General features: G+C 48.9%; 1 protein-coding gene across 2 annotated transcripts in view; it reads right to left on the reverse strand.

Moving 5' to 3' along the window:
- AGAP3 (ArfGAP with GTPase domain, ankyrin repeat and PH domain 3) overlaps positions 1 to 23,189 on the reverse strand; it is a 125,552-nt gene that overhangs the window by 97,560 nt on the left and 4,803 nt on the right. Inside the window, exon 2 of one of the 2 annotated variants that reach the window (XM_075847580.1) lies at positions 22,753 to 22,908. In XM_075847580.1, coding sequence (XP_075703695.1) covers positions 22,753 to 22,908 — 156 coding nt within the window. Of the gene's footprint in view, positions 1 to 22,752; positions 22,909 to 23,189 lie in introns of those variants that run through there. The other variant, XM_075847579.1, reaches the window with a different exon arrangement.

Here is a 23,189-nt window from a genome sequence, read left to right on the forward strand (position 1 = left end):
CGCTCAATGGCTGCGGGCGAAAAACCCGGCAAGAAGGTCCAACTCTGCCTCTAAAGAAGATTTTATTCTGCCTACAAAAAAACCTGTGTGTGAACAGGGCCTTATGGTCGGTACGTCCACCACATAACAATGTCCTAATGCAATCTACGTCTCTGCTTATCATTAGCAACGCACGGCTCGTCCAATTTACTGAGCCAGGTACAATGGTATAATCTGCAGGGCGGACTCTGGTTTTACTGGGATCCCAGGATCTGTCTACCTCTTCTCACACTACTTCCAACACATTGGGGGTTCGTCCGGGATCCAGTTTTTTTGGTGGAATATAGGGATCCGGGACAAACCAACATTGGGAAATATTTATGAATACTTGTACAAGGTAAAATTAGAGACATTAATCTCTTCAGGACACGGTCTAGTTTGGGCCTATCTATGTCGGGATAGAATATTCAAAGATGGCGACCACTCATATGGAGAGTGCGACATAGCCGCCGGGTCTCTGCTATGTTACGCACATCTCTGATCACAAGCATTTAACACCTCAGATGCCAGTGTCAGATGTGAGCACCAGCATCTGAGGGGCTTTTACTGCCCCTTTCACTTCAGGGCCGGTCACCTGTTCCTGCGAGACGAGATCCGGTGAACTATAGCAGGCCCGGGAGCCTTGTGAACGCTCCCAGCCCTGCTCGGATTTTGCCATAGACTGCAATATTGTGATATTACAGTCTATGGCATAAGTGATGTAATGATCGCAGGTTCAAGCCCCCTAGGGGTGCTAAATTTAAAAAACAACTTACACCTTTTTTCAAAAATATAAAAATTCAAGTCACATAATAAATAAACAAGCACATTAGGTATTCCCACGTCCGAAAATGCCTGAACTATAAAAATATTAAAATATTTATGGAATACGGTGAACGTCGTAGCACGAAAAAAGGTCAAAATGGTCGAATCCGTTTTTTTGCCACTTCAACTCCCACAAAATGTTAATAAAAAGTGATTGAAATGCCCGACATTCCGCCAAATGGTATTAATAAAAACGACATCTTTCCACGTACAAAAAGACGCCTTGTTACGGGGGTCACAATATAGCGATGCAAAAAAATGTTTGTTTCTGTCAAACGTAATTTATTTAAAGGTACAAAAACGTAACAAAAACGATACAAATGTGGTGTAACCTTTATTCTGCGGGTCAGGACCATCGCGGTAACGCGCCAGTCTCACCGTACATGAACACCGTAAAAAAGGAACCAATAGAAAATGGCGGATCTGCTGTTTTTTTCCCAATTCCAGCTTCCCGGTACTTCGCACGTAACATTAAATAGCACCAATAGAAAGTACAACTTGTCCCGTAAAAATGATGGCGGTGCCAACGAAAAAATAAGAGTCATGACTTTTTGAACGCGGGGAGGAAAAAAATAAAAAATAAAAAGGAAAAGGAGTCTGGTCCTGAAAGGGTTAAAGGGGGTTATTTAGGTTCTTAACCCCTTAATGACCGGCCTGTTTTAAACCTTCATGACCAAGCCATTTTTTACGTTTTTCCATCGTCGCATTCCAAGAGCTAGAACATTTTTATTTTTGCGTCGACATTTCTATAGATTTTGTAGGTTTTACGACTTACACAGCGAAAACGCTTTTTTTTCCCAAAATTATTTGTTTTTGTGTCTCCATATTTGAAAAGCCGTAACGTTTTTATTGTTCCGCCGGTGCAGTTGTGTGAGGGCTTTTTTTTGCGGGACGTCTTGTAGTTTTTATCGGTACCATTTTTGAGTACCGTATTGGTTTTTGATCACTTTTAATCACATTGTTTTTTAAGTCAGGATTCACAGAAACAGCAATTTTTCCATTGGTTGTTATTTTATTCTTTACGCCGTTCACCGTGCGGGTTAAATGATGTAATAAGTTTATAGCTGAGGTCGTAACGGACGCGGCGATACCAAATATGTGTAAAGTTTTGGCTTTATTTAGTTTTTTAATAATAAAGAAGTTTGAAGGGGAAAAAGTTTTTCTTTTGTTGCTTTTTTACTAGTCCCACTCGAGGACCTCACTGTGCGATCATCCGATCACACTTATAATACCCGGCAATACTTCTGTACTTCCTGCCTGTCCGTGTATTAGGCCTCCGGCATGACCCAGCCGGCACTCACTACAGGCAGCGCTGGGGGCCATTACTAGGCCCCCGGCTACCATCGGAGACACACACAATCGGTGATCTTATCACCGGGTGTCAGCGGGAAGAGAGGAGCCCCCCCACCCGCTCTCCAAAACCACTCAGATGTGGCGCTCGCTATTGAGGGGTTAAACGGGTGAGATTGATACTGATCTCGATCTCACCCGGCCGAGCAGGGACGCCCCAGCCCTCAGACACCTCTGGCAGCCGAGAGCAGGGAGCTTTGACCGCTCCCGGCTCTGTTTACTTATTCCGATGCAGCGCCGTGAAAAGTCTATGGCATCGGAATAAAGCCCGTTAGTGGCCGCCGTGAAAAGGCGTATTGGTGGTCACTAACGGGTTAAAGTTCTAAAGTAATGGCTGCAAACGTGCTGAAATAGAAAAAAAAATTAGTACTCACCTCCGTAAACGCTGGTTATTTAAATGCAGTCATCATGTGACCGCTGCAGCCAATCAGGAGGCTCAGCAGACATTTGTTATATTCCGGACATGATGCCTGAAATACGATTCAACACCGTTGAGCCCTCTGATTGGCTGCAGCGGTTACATGATGCCGGCATGTAAATAATCATCGGGACAGCACTGGATCCCGCGGTAAGGGACAGGTCAATACTGGTATTTGGGATTTTTCAGGACATTTGCAGTTCTTACTGGGAAAAAACTTGAAATCCGGAAAAACAACTTCAAAGATGCAGCAATTATTTTGTATTTTTCATCTCCGCCTTTTGTACTTTTCAATGGGAGACGGCTCTGGAAATCAGTCCTGGAAACAGAAAGGGCCCCAGGGCTGTGTGTTCTGTAAGAGGTTAGGGCCCGAATGACAACCGGTATCATAGTACATGGAGGATAAAGTACTGACATACAGGAGGAAAATCCAGACCCAGCCATAAAAAAATGTCCACAAATTCATAGCGGAGTCCCATTACTCTGAGCAGCAGCAGCTGATATCCAGAGTAACCGCCCTGTGCCGCACTGACAGCAGCTAATATCCAGAGTAACCGCCCTGTGCCGCACTGACAGCAGCTAATATCCAGAGTAACCGCCCTGTACAGCACAAACAGCAGCTAATATCCAGAGTAACCGCCCTGTACAGCACAGACAGCAGCTAATATCCAGAGTAACCGCCCTGTGCAGCACTGACAGCAGCTAATATCCAGAGTAATCGGCGTGTACAGCACAGACAGCAGCTAATATCCAGAGTAACCGGCGTGTACAGCACTGACAGCAGCTAATATCCAGAGTAACCGCCCTCTACAGCACTGACAGCAGCTAATATCCAGAGTAACCGGCGTGTGCAGCACTGACAGCAGCTAATATCCAGAGTAACCGCCGTGTGCAGCACTGACAGCAGCTAATATCCAGAGTAACCGCCCTGTAAAGCACTGACAGCAGCTAATATCCAGAGTAACCGCCCTGTACAGCACTGACAGCAGCTAATATCCAGAGTAACCGCCCTGTACAGCACTGACAGCAGCTAATATCCAGAGTAACCGCCCTGTACAGCACTGACAGCAGCTAATATCCAGAGTAACCGCCCTGTGCAGCACTGACAGCAGCTAATATCCAGAGTAACCGCCCTGTGCAGCACTGACAGCAGCTAATATCCAAAGTAACCGCCCTGTGCAGCACTGACAGCAGCTAATATCCAGAGTAACCGCCATGTACAGCACTGACAGCAGCTAATATCCAGAGTAACCGCCCTCTACAGCACTGACAGCAGCTAATATCCAGAGTAACCGGCGTGTGCAGCACTGACAGCAGCTAATATCCAGAGTAACCGCCGTGTGCAGCACTGACAGCAGCTAATATCCAGAGTAACCGCCCTGTAAAGCACTGACAGCAGCTAATATCCAGAGTAACCGCCCTGTACAGCACTGACAGCAGCTAATATCCAGAGTAACCGCCCTGTACAGCACTGACAGCAGCTAATATCCAGAGTAACCGCCCTGTACAGCACTGACAGCAGCTAATATCCAGAGTAACCGCCCTGTGCAGCACTGACAGCAGCTAATATCCAGAGTAACCGCCCTGTGCAGCACTGACAGCAGCTAATATCCAAAGTAACCGCCCTGTGCAGCACTGACAGCAGCTAATATCCAGAGTAACCGCCATGTACAGCACTGACAGCAGCTAATATCCAGAGTAACCGCCCTGTACAGCACAGACAGCAGCTAATATCCAGAGTAACCGCCCCGTGCAGCACTGACAGCAGCTAATATCCAGAGTAACCGCCCTGTACAGCACTGACAGCAGCTAATATCCAGAGTAACCGCCCTGTACAGCACAGACAGCAGCTAATATCCAGAGTAACCGCCCTGTACAGCACAGACAGCAGCTAATATCCAGAGTAACCGCCCTGTAAAGCACTGACAGCAGCTAATATCCAGAGTAACCGCCCTGTACAGCACTGACAGCAGCTAATATCCAGAGTAACCGCCCTGTACAGCACTGACAGCAGCTAATATCCAGAGTAACCGCCCTGTACAGCACTGACAGCAGCTAATATCCAGAGTAACCGCCCTGTGCAGCACTGACAGCAGCTAATATCCAGAGTAACCGCCCTGTGCAGCACTGACAGCAGCTAATATCCAAAGTAACCGCCCTGTGCAGCACTGACAGCAGCTAATATCCAGAGTAACCGCCATGTACAGCACTGACAGCAGCTAATATCCAGAGTAACCGCCCTGTACAGCACAGACAGCAGCTAATATCCAGAGTAACCGCCCCGTGCAGCACTGACAGCAGCTAATATCCAGAGTAACCGCCCTGTACAGCACTGACAGCAGCTAATATCCAGAGTAACCGCCCTGTACAGCACAGACAGCAGCTAATATCCAGAGTAACCGCCCTGTACAGCACAGACAGCAGCTAATATCCAGAGTAACCGCCCTGTACAGCACAGACAGCAGCTAATATCCAGAGTAATCGGCGTGTACAGCACAGACAGCAGCTAATATCCAGAGTAACTGCCCTGTGCAGCACTGACAGCAGCTAATATCCAGAGTAACCGCCCTGTACAGCACAGACAGCAGCTAATATCCAGAGTAACCGCCCTGTACAGCACAGACAGCAGCTAATATCCAGAGTAACCGCCCTGTGCCGCACTGACAGCAGCGAATATCCAGAGTAACCGCCCTGTACAGCACTGACAGCAGCTAATATCCAGAGTAACCGCCCTGTGCAGCACTGACAGCAGCTAATATCCAGAGTAACCGCCCTGTGCAGCACTGACAGCAGCTAATATCCAGAGTAACCGCCCCGTGCAGCACTGACAGCAGCTAATATCCAGAGTAACCGGCGTATGCAGCACTGACAGCAGCTAATATCCAGAGTAACCGCCCTGTACAGCACTGACAGCAGCTAATATCCAGAGTAACCGCCCTGTGCAGCACTGACAGCAGCTAATATCCAGAGTAACCGCCCTGTACAGCACAGACAGCAGCTAATATCCAGAGTAACCGCCCTGTGCAGCACCGACAGCAGCTAATATCCAGAGTAACCGGCGTGTACAGCACTGACAGCAGCTAATATCCAGAGTAACCGGCGTGTACAGCACTGACAGCAGCTAATATCCAGAGTAACCGGCGTGTACAGAACGGACAGCAGCTAATATCCAGAGTAACTGCCCTGTGCAGCACTGACAGCAGCTAATATCCAGAGTAACCGCCCTGTACAGCACAGACAGCAGCTAATATCCAGAGTAACCGCCCTGTAAAGCACTGACAGCAGCTAATATCCAGAGTAACCGCCCTGTACAGCACTGACAGCAGCTAATATCCAGAGTAACCGCCCTGTACAGCACTGACAGCAGCTAATATCCAGAGTAACCGCCCTGTACAGCACTGACAGCAGCTAATATCCAGAGTAACCGCCCTGTGCAGCACTGACAGCAGCTAATATCCAGAGTAACCGCCCTGTGCAGCACTGACAGCAGCTAATATCCAAAGTAACCGCCCTGTGCAGCACTGACAGCAGCTAATATCCAGAGTAACCGCCATGTACAGCACTGACAGCAGCTAATATCCAGAGTAACCGCCCTGTACAGCACAGACAGCAGCTAATATCCAGAGTAACCGCCCCGTGCAGCACTGACAGCAGCTAATATCCAGAGTAACCGCCTTGTACAGCACTGACAGCAGCTAATATCCAGAGTAACCGCCCTGTACAGCACAGACAGCAGCTAATATCCAGAGTAACCGCCCTGTACAGCACAGACAGCAGCTAATATCCAGAGTAACCGCCCTGTAAAGCACTGACAGCAGCTAATATCCAGAGTAACCGCCCTGTACAGCACTGACAGCAGCTAATATCCAGAGTAACCGCCCTGTACAGCACTGACAGCAGCTAATATCCAGAGTAACCGCCCTGTACAGCACTGACAGCAGCTAATATCCAGAGTAACCGCCCTGTACAGCACTGACAGCAGCTAATATCCAGAGTAACCGCCCTGTGCAGCACTGACAGCAGCTAATATCCAGAGTAACCGCCCTGTGCAGCACTGACAGCAGCTAATATCCAAAGTAACCGCCCTGTGCAGCACTGACAGCAGCTAATATCCAGAGTAACCGCCATGTACAGCACTGACAGCAGCTAATATCCAGAGTAACCGCCCCGTACAGCACAGACAGCAGCTAATATCCAGAGTAACCGCCCCGTGCAGCACTGACAGCAGCTAATATCCAGAGTAACCGCCCTGTACAGCACTGACAGCAGCTAATATCCAGAGTAACCGCCCTGTACAGCACAGACAGCAGCTAATATCCAGAGTAACCGCCCTGTACAGCACAGACAGCAGCTAATATCCAGAGTAACCGCCCTGTACAGCACAGACAGCAGCTAATATCCAGAGTAACCGGCGTGTACAGCACAGACAGCAGCTAATATCCAGAGTAACTGCCCTGTGCAGCACTGACAGCAGCTAATATCCAGAGTAACCGCCCTGTACAGCACAGACAGCAGCTAATATCCAGAGTAACCGCCCTGTACAGCACAGACAGCAGCTAATATCCAGAGTAACCGCCCTGTGCCGCACTGACAGCAGCTAATATCCAGAGTAACCGCCCTGTACAGCACTGACAGCAGCTAATATCCAGAGTAACCGCCCTGTGCAGCACTGACAGCAGCTAATATCCAGAGTAACCGCCCTGTGCAGCACTGACAGCAGCTAATATCCAGAGTAACCGCCCCGTGCAGCACTGACAGCAGCTAATATCCAGAGTAACCACCGTGTACAGCACTGACAGCAGCTAATATCCAGAGTAACCGCCCTGTGCAGCACTGACAGCAGCTAATATCCAGAGTAACCGCCCTGTGCCGCACTGACAGCAGCTAATATCCAGAGTAACCGGCGTATGCAGCACTGACAGCAGCTAATATCCAGAGTAACCGCCCTGTACAGCACTGACAGCAGCTAATATCCAGAGTAACCGCCCTGTGCAGCACTGACAGCAGCTAATATCCAGAGTAACCGCCCTGTACAGCACAGACAGCAGCTAATATCCAGAGTAACCGCCCTGTGCAGCACCGACAGCAGCTAATATCCAGAGTAACCGGAGTGTACAGCACTGACAGCAGCTAATATCCAGAGTAACCGGCGTGTACAGCACTGACAGCAGCTAATATCCAGAGTAACCGGCGTGTACAGAACGGACAGCAGCTAATATCCAGAGTAACTGCCCTGTGCAGCACTGACAGCAGCTAATATCCAGAGTAACCGCCCTGTACAGCACTGACAGCAGCTAATATCCAGAGTAACCGCCGTGTACAGCACTGACAGCAGCTAATATACAGAGTAACCGCCCTGTGCAGCACTGACAGCAGCTAATATCCAGAGTAACCGCCCTGTACAGCACAGACAGAAGCTAATATCCAGAGTAACCACCCTGTGCAGCACTGACAGCAGCTAATATCCAGAGTAACCGGCGTGTACAGCACTGACAGCAGCTAATATCCAGAGTAACCGCCCTGTGCAGCACTGACAGCAGCTAATATCCAGAGTAACCGCCCTGTACAGCACTGACAGCAGCTAATATCCAGAGTGAACGCCCTGTGCAGCACTGACAGCAGCTAATATCCAGAGTAACCGCCCTGTGCAGCACTGACAGCAGCTAATATCCAGAGTAACCGCCCTGTGCAGCACTGACAGCAGCTAATATCCAGAGTAACCGCCCTGTGCCGCACTGACAGCAGCTAATATCCAGAGTAACCGCCCTGTACAGCACAGACAGCAGCTAATATCCAGAGTGACCGGTGTGTACAGAACTGACAGCAGCTAATATCCAGAGTAACCGCCCTGTGCAGCACTGACAGCAGCTAATATCCAGAGTAACCGGCGTGTACAGAACTGACAGCAGCTAATATCCAGAGTAACCGCCCTGTGCCGCACTGACAGCTGCTAATATCCAGAGTAACCGCCCTGTACAGCACTGACAGCAGCTAATATCCAGAGTAACCGCCCTGTGCCGCACTGACAGCTGCTAATATCCAGAGTAACCGCCCTGTACAGCACTGACAGCAGCTAATATCCAGAGTAACCGCCCTGTGCCGCACTGACAGCAGCTAATATCCAGAGTAACCGCCCTGACAGCAGCTAATATCCAGAGTAACCGCCCTGTGCCGCACTGACAGCAGCTAATATCCAGAGTAATCGCCATGTACAGCACTGACAGCAGCTAATATCCAGAGTAACCGCGCTGTGCCGCACTGACAGCAGCTAATATCCAGAGTAATCGCCATGTACGGCACTGACAGCAGCTAATATCCAGAGTAACCGCCCTCTACAGCACTGACAGCAGCTAATATCCAGAGTAACCGCCCTGTACAGCACTGACAGCAGCTAATATCCAGAGTGAACGCCCTGTGCAGCACTGACAGCAGCTAATATCCAGAGTAACCGCCCTGTGCAGCACTGACAGCAGCTAATATCCAGAGTAACCGCCCTGTGCAGCACTGACAGCAGCTAATATCCAGAGTAACCGCCCTGTGCCGCACTGACAGCAGCTAATATCCAGAGTAACCGGCGTATGCAGCACTGACAGCAGCTAATATCCAGAGTAACCGCCCTGTACAGCACTGACAGCAGCTAATATCCAGAGTAACCGCCCTGTACAGCACAGACAGCAGCTAATATCCAGAGTAACCGCCCTGTACAGCACAGACAGCAGCTAATATCCAGAGTAACCGGCGTGTACAGCACTGACAGCAGCTAATATCCAGAGTAACCGCCATGTACAGCACTGACAGCAGCTAATATCCAGAGTAACCGCCCTGTACAGCACAGACAGCAGCTAATATCCAGAGTGACCGGTGTGTACAGAACTGACAGCAGCTAATATCCAGAGTAACCGCCCTGTGCAGCACTGACAGCAGCTAATATCCAGAGTAACCGGCGTGTACAGAACTGACAGCAGCTAATATCCAGAGTGACCGCCCTGTGCCGCACTGACAGCAGCTAATATCCAGAGTAACCGCCCTGTGCAGCACTGACAGCTGCTAATATCCAGAGTAACCGCCGTGTGCAGCACTGACAGCAGCTAATATCCAGAGTAACCACCCTGTGCAGCACTGACAGCAGCTAATATCCAGAGTAACCGCCCTCTACAGCACTGACAGCAGCTAATATCCAGAGTAACCGGCGTGTGCAGCACTGACAGCGGCTAATATCCAGAGTAACCGCCGTGTGCAGCACTGACAGCAGCTAATATCCAGAGTAACAGCCCTGTGCAGCACTGACAGCAGCTAATATCCAGAGTAACCGCCCTCTACAGCACTGACAGCAGCTAATATCCAGAGTAATCGGCGTGTGCAGCACTGACAGCGGCTAATATCCAGAGTAACCGCCGTGTGCAGCACTGACAGCAGCTAATATCCAGAGTAACAGCCCTGTGCAGCACTGACAGCAGCTAATATCCAGAGTAACCGCCCTGTGCAGCACTGACAGCAGCTAATATCCAGAGTAACCGCCATGTACAGCACAGACAGCAGCTAATATCCAGAGTAATCGGCGTGTACAGCACAGACAGCAGCTAATATCCAGAGTAACTGGCGTGTACAGCACTGACAGCAGCTAATATCCAGAGTAACCGCCCTGTACCGCACTGACAGCAGCTAATATCCAGAGTAACCGCCCTCTACAGCACTGACAGCAGCTAATATCCAGAGTAATCGGCGTGTGCAGCACTGACAGCGGCTAATATCCAGAGTAACCGCCGTGTGCAGCACTGACAGCAGCTAATATCCAGAGTAACAGCCCTGTGCAGCACAGACAGCAGCTAATATCCAGAGTAATCGGCGTGTACAGCACAGACAGCAGCTAATATCCAGAGTAACTGGCGTGTACAGCACTGACAGCAGCTAATATCCAGAGTAACCGCCCTGTACAGCACTGACAGCAGCTAATATCCAGAGTAACCGGCGTGTACAGCACTGACAGCAGCTAATATCCAGAGTAACCGCCCTGTGCCGCACTGACAGCAGCTAATATCCAGAGCAACCACCGTGTACAGCACTGACAGCAGCTAATATCCAGAGTAACCGCGCTGTGCCGCACTGACAGCAGCTAATATCCAGAGTAATCGCCATGTACAGCACTGACAGCAGCTAATATCCAGAGTAACCGCCCTCTACAGCACTGACAGCAGCTAATATCCAGAGTAACCGGCGTGTACAGCACAGACAGCGGCTAATATCCAGAGTAATCGGCATGTACAGCACTGACAGCAGCTAATATCCAGAGTAACCGGCGTGTACAGCACTGACAGCAGCTAATATCCAGAGTAACCGCCCTGTGCAGCACTGACAGCAGCTAATATCCAGAGTAACCGCCCTGTGCAGCACTGACAGCAGCTAATATCAAGAGTAACAACCAGTGATAAGTGATCAGTCAGCCGACCACACACCTTATATACCCACCAAGCGCCCCACACATCACAGCCATCCTGGGCTACGCGCTGCCGGCGGCGAAAGTAGGAGGTGCAAATAATAATGGGACTCCACGGTGTATAATAAAAACGTGATTTAATATAAAATACATTATATTGTGTGTATATTATATAAAAACAAAATGACTGCACTTATTCAGTCTCCACACGAACGGTAAAGGATTTGCCTGACACAGCTTCTGTGTCGACGCCGTGGTTACTCAGTCTGCACCTGCTCCTAGGTCTGATAGAGTGACTCGATCTGCTACCACTCAGGCTGGTAGGCTCAGGAGTGGGAGAACCTATCACAGCCTGACCAGACAGTTCTAGCTCCCGCCATGCGTCTATTTATACCTTCATTTCCTGTTTGTCTCTGCCTGTGATTCTGTCTGGTTTCCTGGCTCTGCTGCTCCAGCTATTATTATTGACCTTGCTTCATTTTGATCCTGGCTTTACGGACTACACTCCTGCTCTGCGATTTGTACCTCGTACACTCCTGGTTTTACTCGGCTCGTTCACTACTCTTGTTGCTCACGGTCTTGCCGTGGGCAACTGCCCCATTTCCCTTAGCTTCTGTGTACCCTTGTCTGTTTGTTTGTCGTGCACATATTGAGCGTAGGGACAGTCGCCCATTTGTACGCCGTCGCCTAGGACGGGCCGTGCAAGTAGGCAGGGACTGAGTGGCGGGTAGATTAGGGCTCACCTGTCTGTCTCCCTACCCCGTCATTACATAATCACAGGCCCATATATCTTTTCTACCCTGGTCCCTGACACAACTATGGACCCCCTTGAGACCCTGGCTCAGCAAATGCAGGGCCTCTCCCTACAGGTCCAAGCCCTGGCTCAGAGGGGCAACAAGCGTGATGCTACCCTGGTAGTGCCCCCCATCTCACCTCTTGAACCCCACCTCAAGTTGCCTGACCGTTCTCAGGGGACCGGAAGACTTTTTCTCCTTTCGGGAGAGTTGTAGGCTCTATTTCCGTCTAAGGCCCCACTCCTCAGCTTCTGAGAGCCAGCGAGTGGGTATAATTATGTCCCGGCTGCAGGACGGGCCCCAAGAATGGGCCTTCTCCTTGGCTCCTGACGCCCCTGAACTTTCCTCTGTTGATCTTTTTTTTTCTGCTCTCGGGCTCATATATGACGAGACTGACAAGACTGCCTTTGCCGAGAGTCAGCTGGTGACCTTACGTCAGGGTAAGAGACCCGTTGAGGAGTACTGTTCGGACTTTAGGAAGTGGTGTGTAGCTTCTCGGTGGAATGACCCCGCCTTGAGGTGCCAGTTTAGAGAACGTCCTGAAAGACCTATTAGTTAGCTATCCCTCTTCTGACTCTCTAGATCAGGTTATGGCTTTACCGGTACGTCTTGACCGACGTCTCAGGGAACGACGACTTGAATGTTTTTGTGCCTTCTCCTCTGGCTCCCCCATGATGGCTCCCGAGGTTCTGTTGCTTCGTTCTTCCACGGAAAACTCGGATGAACCATCGGGGAGGTCACTTGGGCGCACAGGTATTTCCCGTAAATATGAAACATAATAAGATCTTGCTTCCCTTTCAGGTCTCTTTTGGTGGTAGGTCTGCTACCGGCAGTGCCTTCGTGGATTCAGGGTCGTCTGCTAATATCATGTCTGTGGAATTTGCTATGTCTCTAGCTACGCCATTGATTGATTTGCCTAAACCTGTCCCGGTAGTGGGTATCGACTCCACTCCTCTTGCTAATGGTTATTTTACACAGCATACCCCTGTTTTTGAACTCCTTGTTGGCTCCATGCATTTGGAGCAGTGCTCTGTACTGTTGATGCAGGGATTATCGTCCGATTTGGTTTTAGGCCTTCCTTGGTTGCAGATGCATAATCCCACGTTTGACTGGAATACTGGGGAGCTTACCAAATGGGGTAATGAATGCATGACTTCCTGATTTTCTGTTAATTTTATTTCTCTCCCTGAGGAGGTGAACACTCTACCTGAGTTTATTCAGGATTTCGCTGATGTTTTTTCTAAAAAGGCCTCCGAAGTGTTACCTCCTCATAGAGAATATGATTGCGCAATCGATTTGGTACCAGGAGCTAAGCTCCCTAAGGGTAGGATATTTAATCTCTCTTGTCCCGAACGTGAAGCCATGAGAGAGTATATCCAGGAATGCCTGGCCAAGGGTTACATTCGCAACTCTACTTCTCCGGTAGGTGCTGGCTTCTTCTTCGTAGGGAAGAAGGATGGTGGTCTTAGGCCGTGCATCGATTACCGAAACTTGAATAAGGTCACTGTAAGGAACCAGTATCCCCTTTTCTTTGATTCCTGATCTCTTCAATCAGGTTCAGGGGGCCCAATGGTTCTCTAAGTTTGATCTTCGGGGGCTTATAACCTTATCCGCATCAGAGTGGGGGATGAGTGGAAGACTGCGTTTAACACGCCCGAAGGTCATTTCGAATACCTCGTCATGCCCTTTGGGTTGTGTAATGCTCCCGCAGTCTTCCAGAATTTCATAAATGAGATTTTAAGAGATTACCTGGGGGTATTTCTTGTAGCGTACCTTGATGACATCCTAGTGTTTTCCAAGGACTGGTCCTCCCACATTGAGCATGTCAGGAAGGTGCTCCAGGCCCTTCGGGAAAACAAACTCTTTGCTAAAACCAAAAAATGTGTGTTTGGGGTGCAGGAGATACCATTTTTGGGTCAAATCCTGACTCTTAATGAATTCCGCATGAACCTTGCCAAGGTTCAGGCTGTGGCTGAATGGGTCCAACCTGCCTCCCTGAAGTCGTTACAGTGCTTCCTGGGGTTCGCTAATTATTACAGGAGATTTATTGCTAACTTCTCGGTCATCGCTAACGCCTCTTACGGATCTTACTCGCAAAGGTGCTGACCTCCTCCACTGGCTTCCAGAGGCGGTCCAGGCTTTTGAGGTCCTTAAGAAGTGCTTTATCTCGGCCCCGGTGCTGATTCAGCCTAACCAAATGGAGCCATTCATCGTGGAGGTTGACGCCTCCGAGGTGGGAGTGGGGGCTGTCTTGTCCCAGGGTACCAGGTCCCTCACCCATCTCCGTCCCTGTGCCTACTTCTCCAGGAAGTTCTCGCCCACTGAGAGTAACTATGATATTGGCAACCGCGAACTCTTAGCCATTAAATGGGCATTTGAAGAGTGGCGCCACTTCCTGGAGGGGGCTAGGAACCAGGTAACGGTCCTTAGCGACCACAAGAATCTGGTTCTCCTAGAATCTGCCCGGAGGCTAAACCCGAGACAAGCTCGATGGGCGTTGTTTTTTACTAAATTCAACTTTTTGGTCATCTTTAGGGCTGGGTCTAAAAATATTAAAGCTGATGCACTGTCGCGTAGCTTCATGGCCTGCCCTCCTTTGGAGGAAGATCCTGCTTGTATTTTGCCCCCAGGTATAATCATTTCCTCTGTTGATTCTGACTTAGTCTCCGAAATTGCGGCTGATCAAGGTTCAGCTCCCGGGAACCTTCCTGAGAACAAGCTGTTTGTTCCCTGCAATTCCGGCTAAGGGTACTCAGGGAAAATCATGACTCTGCACCATCCAGGCATCCTGGGTACCAAGTACCTCATTACCAGAAACTATTGGTGGCCTGGGTTGCCTAAAGATGTTAAGGCCTACGTCGCCGCTTGTGAAATTTGTGCTAGGTCCAAGACTCCCAGGTCCCGAACAGCGGGACCCATATCTCCATGGATTTTAACACCGATCTGCCTCCATCTCAAGGCAAGTCGGTGGTGTGGGTTGTAGTAGACCGCTTCAGTAAGATGTGCCACTTTGTGCCCCTCAAGAAACGACCCAATGATAAGACGTTAGCTACCTTGTTTGTCAAACACATCCTGCGTCTCCATGGGGTCCCTGTCCATATTGTTTCGGACAGAGGGGTACAATTTGTTTCATTGTTTTGGAGAGCCTTCTGTATGAAGTTGGGGATTGATCTGTCCTTCTCCTCTGCCTTCCATCCTGAAACCAATGGCCAAACGGAGAGGACTAATCAGTCTCTAGAACAATACTTAAGGTGTTTTATCTCTGACTGTCAATATGATTGGGTCTCCATTTCCCTCACCGAATTTTCCCTTAATAACCGTGTCAGTAACTCGTCAGGGGTCTCCCCATTTTTCTGTAATTTTGGGTTTAATCCACTGTTCTCCTCCATTTCACCTGGTAGTTCCAATAATCCCGAGGTAGAGGTCGTTCATCGGGAACTGTGCACAGTCTGGGCCCAGGTTCAGAAGAACCTAGAGCCGTCCCAGAGCATACAAAAGACTCAGGCAGATAGAAGACGTTCTGCTAATCCCTTGTTTGTGGTCGGGGATCTGGTGTGGCTGTCTTCAAAAAATTTGTGCCTTAAAGTCCCGTCCAAAAAATGTGCTCCCCGGTATATAGGGCCGTACAAGGTCATTGAGGTCCTTAACCCTGTCTCCTTCCGACTGGAGTTACCCGTCTTTTCGAATAAATAACGTGTTTAATGCCTACCTCCTGAAACGCTGCTCCCCGTCCTTGGCTACCTCAAGGAAACCTCCGGTCCGTGTTCTCACCCCTGAAGGGGTAGAATGCGAGGTGGCCAAGATTGTGGACAGCAGGATGGTCCAAGGCTCCCTCCCTGGTCCATTGGAGAGGATACGGGCCTGAGGAGAGGACTTGGATACCCGCCCGGGATGTTCACGCTGGGGTATTGCTCAGGCGGTTCCATCTTCGGTTCCCCTATAAGCCAGGTCCACCTAGAAAGAGTCCAGTGGCCCCTTATAAAAGGGGGGGTACTGTAAAGGATCTGCCAGACACAGCTTCTGTGTCGACGCCCGTGGTTAATCAGTCTGCACCTGCTCCTAAGTCTGATAGAGTGACACGATCTTCTACCAGTCAGGCTGGGAGGCTGAGGAGTGGGAGAGCCTATCACAGCCTGGCCAGACGGTTCTAGCTCCCGCCCTCGGCCTATTTATACCTTCATTTCCTGCTCCTCCTTTGCCTGTGATTCTCTTGCTTCCTGGCTCTGCTGTTCCAGCTATTACTATTGACCTTGCTTCATTTTGACCCTGGCTTTACTGACTACTCTCCTGCTCTGCGTTTGGTACCTCGTGCACTCCTGGTTTGACTCGGCTCGTTCACTTCTCTTGTTGCTCACGGTGTTGCCGTGGGCAACTGCCCCATTTCCCTTAGCTTCTGTGTACCCTTGTCTGTCGTGCACATATTGAGTGTAGGGACTGTCGCCCAGTTGTACGCCGTCGCCTAGGACGGGCTGTGCAAGTAGGCAGGGACTGAGTGGCGGGTAGATTAGGGCTCACCTGTCTGTCTCCCTACCCTGTAATTACACGACCGTAATATTCTGAAGAATTAATTTACCAAATTATTCAGCGTAAAATGTGAGCAGTATAAAAAAACATTATGCCAAAAACAGCTTTTTTCTCTATTTGCACCGTAAGAAACATAATATAAACGACACCGTAATTTATATCTACCCCCAACGTGTGTTGAAAAAAACTAAGAATCATTCAGTCACGTCAATGAAAAATAGGAAAACGTTACGGCTGCTGAAATGCAGAGGCAAAAACAATAAAATGTGGCCGGTCATTCAGGCCCAAACAGGCCGGTTATTAAAGGGGTATTCGCAGAATCAACAGTAATATCCACAGGACAGCTGATTATTGTCTGATCGCTGGGGGCTCCACCCATCGCAAAAACAGGGCTCCTGCACCCACGAAACACCCTCACCGCTCGGCCGCAGTGAGGAGGTTGTGGAACGTAGCAGCGGTGGAGCATGTGGGCTGCCGCTCAATTCAAAATCGATGAGAATGACGAAAACCACCGAGTACAGCGCTTGGCTATTCACCTCAGTCCTATAAGGAACGGTGGGCGCTTACTGAACAGCCGCTCCATTCAAGCTCCTCCCCACTGCGGGTGGTGAAGGGTGGATGAACAGGTGTACAGCACCCCTGCTCTTGTGATCAGACAATTATTACTGGTCCTGTGGATAGGTGATAATTGTAGATTCTAGTTCTGCACTGATCAGCGTGCATGGTGCATAGTGTGAGCCGCTTCTCCTTCCAGACACTGGAGCTCTTCTCACCTATTACAGAACGTGCTCGCACCTTACACCATAGACCTGATAACACTACAGACTCGTCCTTGCTGGAAGCTCCGGCATGTTTGGCGTTTAGTGACATCAGACACGTCGCTCCTGAACAGGACGCAGATCGTGGCTCTTAAGAACAGCGGTGACCTATTCCAAGGCGACATCAGACACCACCGAGGAAGGGGTTAATCCTCCTCTATTGATCATCTATCAAGTTCTGCCAATTTTCTTCTATCGCTGCTTCTTCTTTTAGAGAGCGGACTTTAGTGCTACATTGTAATGATAGGAAGGAGACCTGAGGTAAATCACATAGTAATGGTGAGGGCCGTACCGGTAAAGATTGTACTCTGGATGGAAATGGACTTATTTTTTATTCTTTGGAATGAGCGGAGGAGACAGCGGAGGAGACGGCGGAGGAGACGGGCGGAGGACACGGCGGAGGAGACGGGCGGAGGAGACGGGCGGAGGAGACGGGCGGAGGAGACGGGCGGAGGAGACGGGCGGAGGAGACGGGCGGAGGAGACGGCGGAGGAGACGGGCGGAGGACACGGCGGAGATGGGCGGAGGAGACGGGCGGAGGAGACGGGCGGAGGACACGGCGGAGATGGGCGGAGGAGATGGGCGGAGGAGACGGGCGGAGGAGACGGGCGGAGGACACGGCGGAGATGGGCGGAGGAGACGGGCGGAGGAGACGGGCGGAGGAGACGGGCGGAGGAGACGGGCGGAGGAGACGGGCGGAGGAGACGGGCGGAGGAGACGGGCGGAGGCGGAGGACACGGCGGAGGACTCTCTCTATTTCTCTCTCTCTCTCCTCTATGTAATTATCAATGATGAAAGAAAAATCTCCAGACAGACGAGAACAAGTCACAAAACACAACAACAAATAAAAGGAACAGAATAAGATTCCTCCTAGAAAACCCCCTCACATGATCCCGGTCCTACAAGTGCTCAGCGCTACAAGAAGATCTGCCTCCTGTAATCTACGTTATTACATGTCTGTGTGATAATTCCTCCTGTATCCCCGACACCCGGACACTTCTTACTGTTCATTACATCCCAGACATTTACTGCAGGTGGAGCCTTTTCTTTCACTATCTCCGTAGTAAAATATAGAGATGATCATCATCAGGGATCACTGTGATATAGAAGGTAATCTAGTCCCTGTCCTACGTCTGGTCATGTATTACACAGGGATCACTGTGATCTGGAATCATTGTGTCTGTGATATAGAAGGTAATTTAGTCCCTGTCCTATGTCTGGTCATGTATTACACAGGGATCACTGTGATCTGGAATCATTGTGTCTGTGATATAGAAGGTAATTTAGTCCCTGTCCTATGTCTGGTCATGTATTACACAGAGATCACTGTGATCTGGAATCATTCTGCCTGTGATATGGAAGGTAATCTAGTCCCTGTGCTACATCTGGTCATGTATTACACAGGGATCACTGTGATCTGGAATCATTCTGCCTGTGATATGGAAGGTAATCTAGTCCCTGTCCTACGTCTGGTAATGTATTACACAGGGATCACTGTGCTCTGGAATCATTCTGCCTGTGATATGGAAGGTAATCTAGTCCCTGTCCTACGTCTGGTAATGTATTACACAGGGATCACTGTGATCTGGAATCATTCTGCCTGTGATATGGAAGGTAATCTAGTCCCTGTCCTACGTCTGGTCATGTATTACACAGGGATCACTGTGATCTGGAATCATTCTGCCTGTGATATAGAAGGTAATCTAGTCCCTGTCCTGCGTCCGGTCATGTATTACACAGAGATCACTGTGCTCTGGAATCATTCTGCCTGTGATATAGAAGGTAATCTAGTCCCTGTCCTACGTCTGGTCATGTATTACACAGAGATCACTGTGATCTGGAATCATTCTGCCTGTGATATAGAAGGTAATCTAGTCCCTGTCCTACATCTGGTCATGTATTACACAGGGATCACTGTGATCTGGAATCATTGTGTCTGTGATATAGAAGGTAATCTAGTCCCTGTCCTATGTCTGGTCATGTATTACACAGGGATCACTGTGATCTGGAATCATTGTGTCTGTGATACAGAAGGTAATCTAGTCCCTGTCCTACGTCCGGTCATGTATTACACAGGGATCACTGTGATCTGGAATCATTCTGCCTGTGATATAGAAGGTAATCTAGTCCCTGTCCTACATCTGGTTATGTATTACACAGAGATCACTGAGATCTGGAATCATTGTGTCTGTGACATAGAAGGTAATCTAGTCCCTGTCCTACGTCTGGTCATGTATTACACAGGGATCACTGTGATCTGGAATCATTGTGCCTGTGATATAGAAGGTAATCTAGTCCCTGTCCTACGTCTGGTCATGTATTACACAGAGATCACTGTGATCTGGAATCATTCTGCCTGTGATATGGAAGGTAATCTAGTCCCTGTCCTACGTCTGGTTATGTATTACACAGAGATCACTGTGATATGGAAGGTAATCTAGTCCCTGTCCTATGTCTGGTCATGTATTACACAGAGATCACTGTGATCTGGAATCATTCTGCCTGTGATATAGAAGGTAATCTAGTCCCTGTCCTACATCTGGTCATGTATTACACAGAGATCACTGTGATCTGGAATCATTCTGCCTGTGATATGGAAGGTAATCTAGTCCCTGTCCTACGTCTGGTCATGTATTACACAGGGATCACGGTGATCTGGAATAATTCTGCCTGTGATATGGAAGGTAATCTAGTCCCTGTCATACGTCTGGTCATGTATTACACAGGGATCACTGTGATCTGGAATCATTGTGCCTGTGATATAGAAGGTAATCTAGTCCCTGTCCTACGTCTGGTCATGTATTACACAGAGATCACTGTGATCTGGAATCATTCTGCCTCTGATATAGAAGGTAATCTAGTCCCTGTCCTACGTCCGGTCATGTATTACACAGAGATCACTGTGATCTGGAATCATTCTGCCTGTGATATGGAAGGTAATCTAGTCCCTGTGCTACATCTGGTCATGTATTACACAGGGATCACTGTGATCTGGAATCATTCTGCCTGTGATATGGAAGGTAATCTAGTCCCTGTCCTACGTCTGGTCATGTATTACACAGGGATCACTGTGATCTGGAATCATTCTGCCTGTGATATAGAAGGTAATCTAGTCCCTGTCCTACGTCCGGTCATGTATTACACAGAGATCACTGTGCTCTGGAATCATTCTGCCTGTGATATAGAAGGTAATCTAGTCCCTGTCCTACGTCTGGTCATGTATTACACAGAGATCACTGTGATCTGGAATCATTCTGCCTGTGATATAGAAGGTAATCTAGTCCCTGTCCTACATCTGGTCATGTATTACACAGGGATCACTGTGATCTGGAATCATTGTGTCTGTGATATAGAAGGTAATCTAGTCCCTGTCCTATGTCTGGTCATGTATTACACAGGGATCACTGTGATCTGGAATCATTGTGTCTGTGATACAGAAGGTAATCTAGTCCCTGTCCTACGTCCGGTCATGTATTACACAGGGATCACTGTGATCTGGAATCATTCTGCCTGTGATATGGAAGGTAATCTAGTCCCTGTCCTACGTCTGGTCATGTATTACACAGGGATCACTGTGATCTGGAATCATTCTGCCTGTGATATGGAAGGTAATCTAGTCCCTGTCCTACGTCTGGTCATGTATTACACAGGGATCACGGTGATCTGGAATCATTCTGCCTGTGATATGGAAGGTAATCTAGTCCCTGTCCTACGTCTGGTCATGTATTACACAGGGATCACTGTGATCTGGAATCATTGTGTCTGTGATACAGAAGGTAATCTAGTCCCTGTCCTACGTCCGGTCATGTATTACACAGGGATCACTGTGATCTGGAATCATTCTGCCTGTGATATAGAAGGTAATCTAGTCCCTGTCCTACATCTGGTCATGTATTACACAGAGATCACTGTGATCTGGAATCATTCTGCCTGTGATATGGAAGGTAATCTAGTCCCTGTCCTACGTCTGGTCATGTATTACACAGGGATCACGGTGATCTGGAATCATTCTGCCTGTGATATGGAAGGTAATCTAGTCCCTGTCATACGTCTGGTCATGTATTACACAGGGATCACTGTGATCTGGAATCATTGTGCCTGTGATATAGAAGGTAATCTAGTCCCTGTCCTACGTCTGGTCATGTATTACACAGAGATCACTGTGATCTGGAATCATTCTGCCTCTGATATAGAAGGTAATCTAGTCCCTGTCCTACGTCCGGTCATGTATTACACAGAGATCACTGTGATCTGGAATCATTCTGCCTGTGATATAGAAGGTAATCTAGTCCCTGTCCTACATCTGGTCATGTATTACACAGAGATCACTGTGATCTGGAATCATTCTGCCTGTGATATAGAAGGTAATCTAGTCCCTGTCCTACGTCTGGTCATGTATTACACAGAGATCACTGTGATCTGGAATCATTGTGTCTGAGATATAGAAGGTAATCTAGTCCCTGTCCTACGTCTGGTCATGCATTACACAGAGATCACTGTGATCTGGAATCATTGTGTCTGAGATATAGAAGGTAATCTAGTCCCTGTCCTACGTCCGGTCATGTATTACACAGGGATCACGGTCTTCTGGAATCATTGTGCCTGTGATATAGAAGGTAATCTAGTCCCTGTCCTACGTCTGGTCATGCATTACACAGGGATCACTGTGATCTGGAATCATTGTGCCTGTGATATAGAAGGTAATCTAGTCCCTGTCCTACGTCCGGTCATGTATTACACAGGGATCACGGTCTTCTGGAATCATTGTGCCTGTGATATAGAAGGTAATCTAGTCCCTGTCCTACGTCTGGTCATGTATTACACAGAGATCACTGTGGTCTGGAATCATTCTGCCTGTGATATAGAAGGTAATCTAGTCCCTGTCCTACGTCCGGTCATGTATTACACAGGGATCACGGTCTTCTGGAATCATTGTGCCTGTGATATAGAAGGTAATCTAGTCCCTGTCCTACGTCTGGTCATGTATTACGCAGGGATCTAGTGCTGGTATTGTCAGCCGGCACCTTTTATCTAGGATCGGCACGGCTTCTGAATTAGGAAATGTCCTATATTCCGGTCTCAGGTAATCATTGTATATGCAGTGCATGTAAGGACTGTGGAATCAGTGATTTAGGGGACAGGTCTGGTGGTCAGTGCGTGGCGGTCTCGCCGTACATTGTGCCTTGGCTGTGACGTCATTCCTTTCTCAGGGGATGGATCATGTGGTGGTGTCAGAGAGGTCTGGCTGTACATTGGGCTCTGGTGTGATTTGGATGGTGACCGTGCCCCAGGACTCATGTTTTCATAGTGTCTTGTTTGTTGGAAAGTTGCCATGATGTTGTCTAGTCCCTGTATCCTCCTTACATCCCTGTACACACTACACTTCATGACTCCTGAGGTCTATACCCGTGTCTGGAGGCGCTGCCACTGCTTCCCATTCTTCCTATGCCGCTTTCTGCACAACATTTCAATGTTCCTGATTTACCTGGAATCTGCCTCGTTCTGCTGCTCTCTTATTTCAAGGCTTGGACCTCACATATTCTGCCTGCCCCCTCTCTCCATTGTACTCACTGTAAAGATGTTGGAGCGACGCTTGCTTTGCTTTCGGATTGGGGTTGGTGTACTGGAGGCTGCGATGGTCTCTATACGGAGTTCACGTTGGCTTATACTGGGCGTGGAGGGGACGGAGGACGAATAATCACTGAATGTTCCTCCACCGTTTGTGGCCTAAATAGAAAGAGACCAAATGTCAGATTGTATGAATAATAACACTCTGGGGTCCGTGTATATACCAGAAGTGATGTATTATACAGCAGCCATGTCATATGAAGCATGAATACTACAATACGTGGTGTACACTCTCCCCTCATACTGAGGCACAGAATACGTGGTGTACGCTCTCCCCTAATACTGAGGTCACACAATACGTGGTGCACGCGCTCCCCTCATACTGAGGTCACACAATACGTGGTGCACGCGCTCCCCTCATACTGAGGTCACACAATACG

This window comes from Rhinoderma darwinii, assembly GCF_050947455.1.
Source record: "Rhinoderma darwinii isolate aRhiDar2 chromosome 5 unlocalized genomic scaffold, aRhiDar2.hap1 SUPER_5_unloc_3, whole genome shotgun sequence".
NCBI lineage: Eukaryota > Metazoa > Chordata > Amphibia > Anura > Rhinodermatidae > Rhinoderma > Rhinoderma darwinii.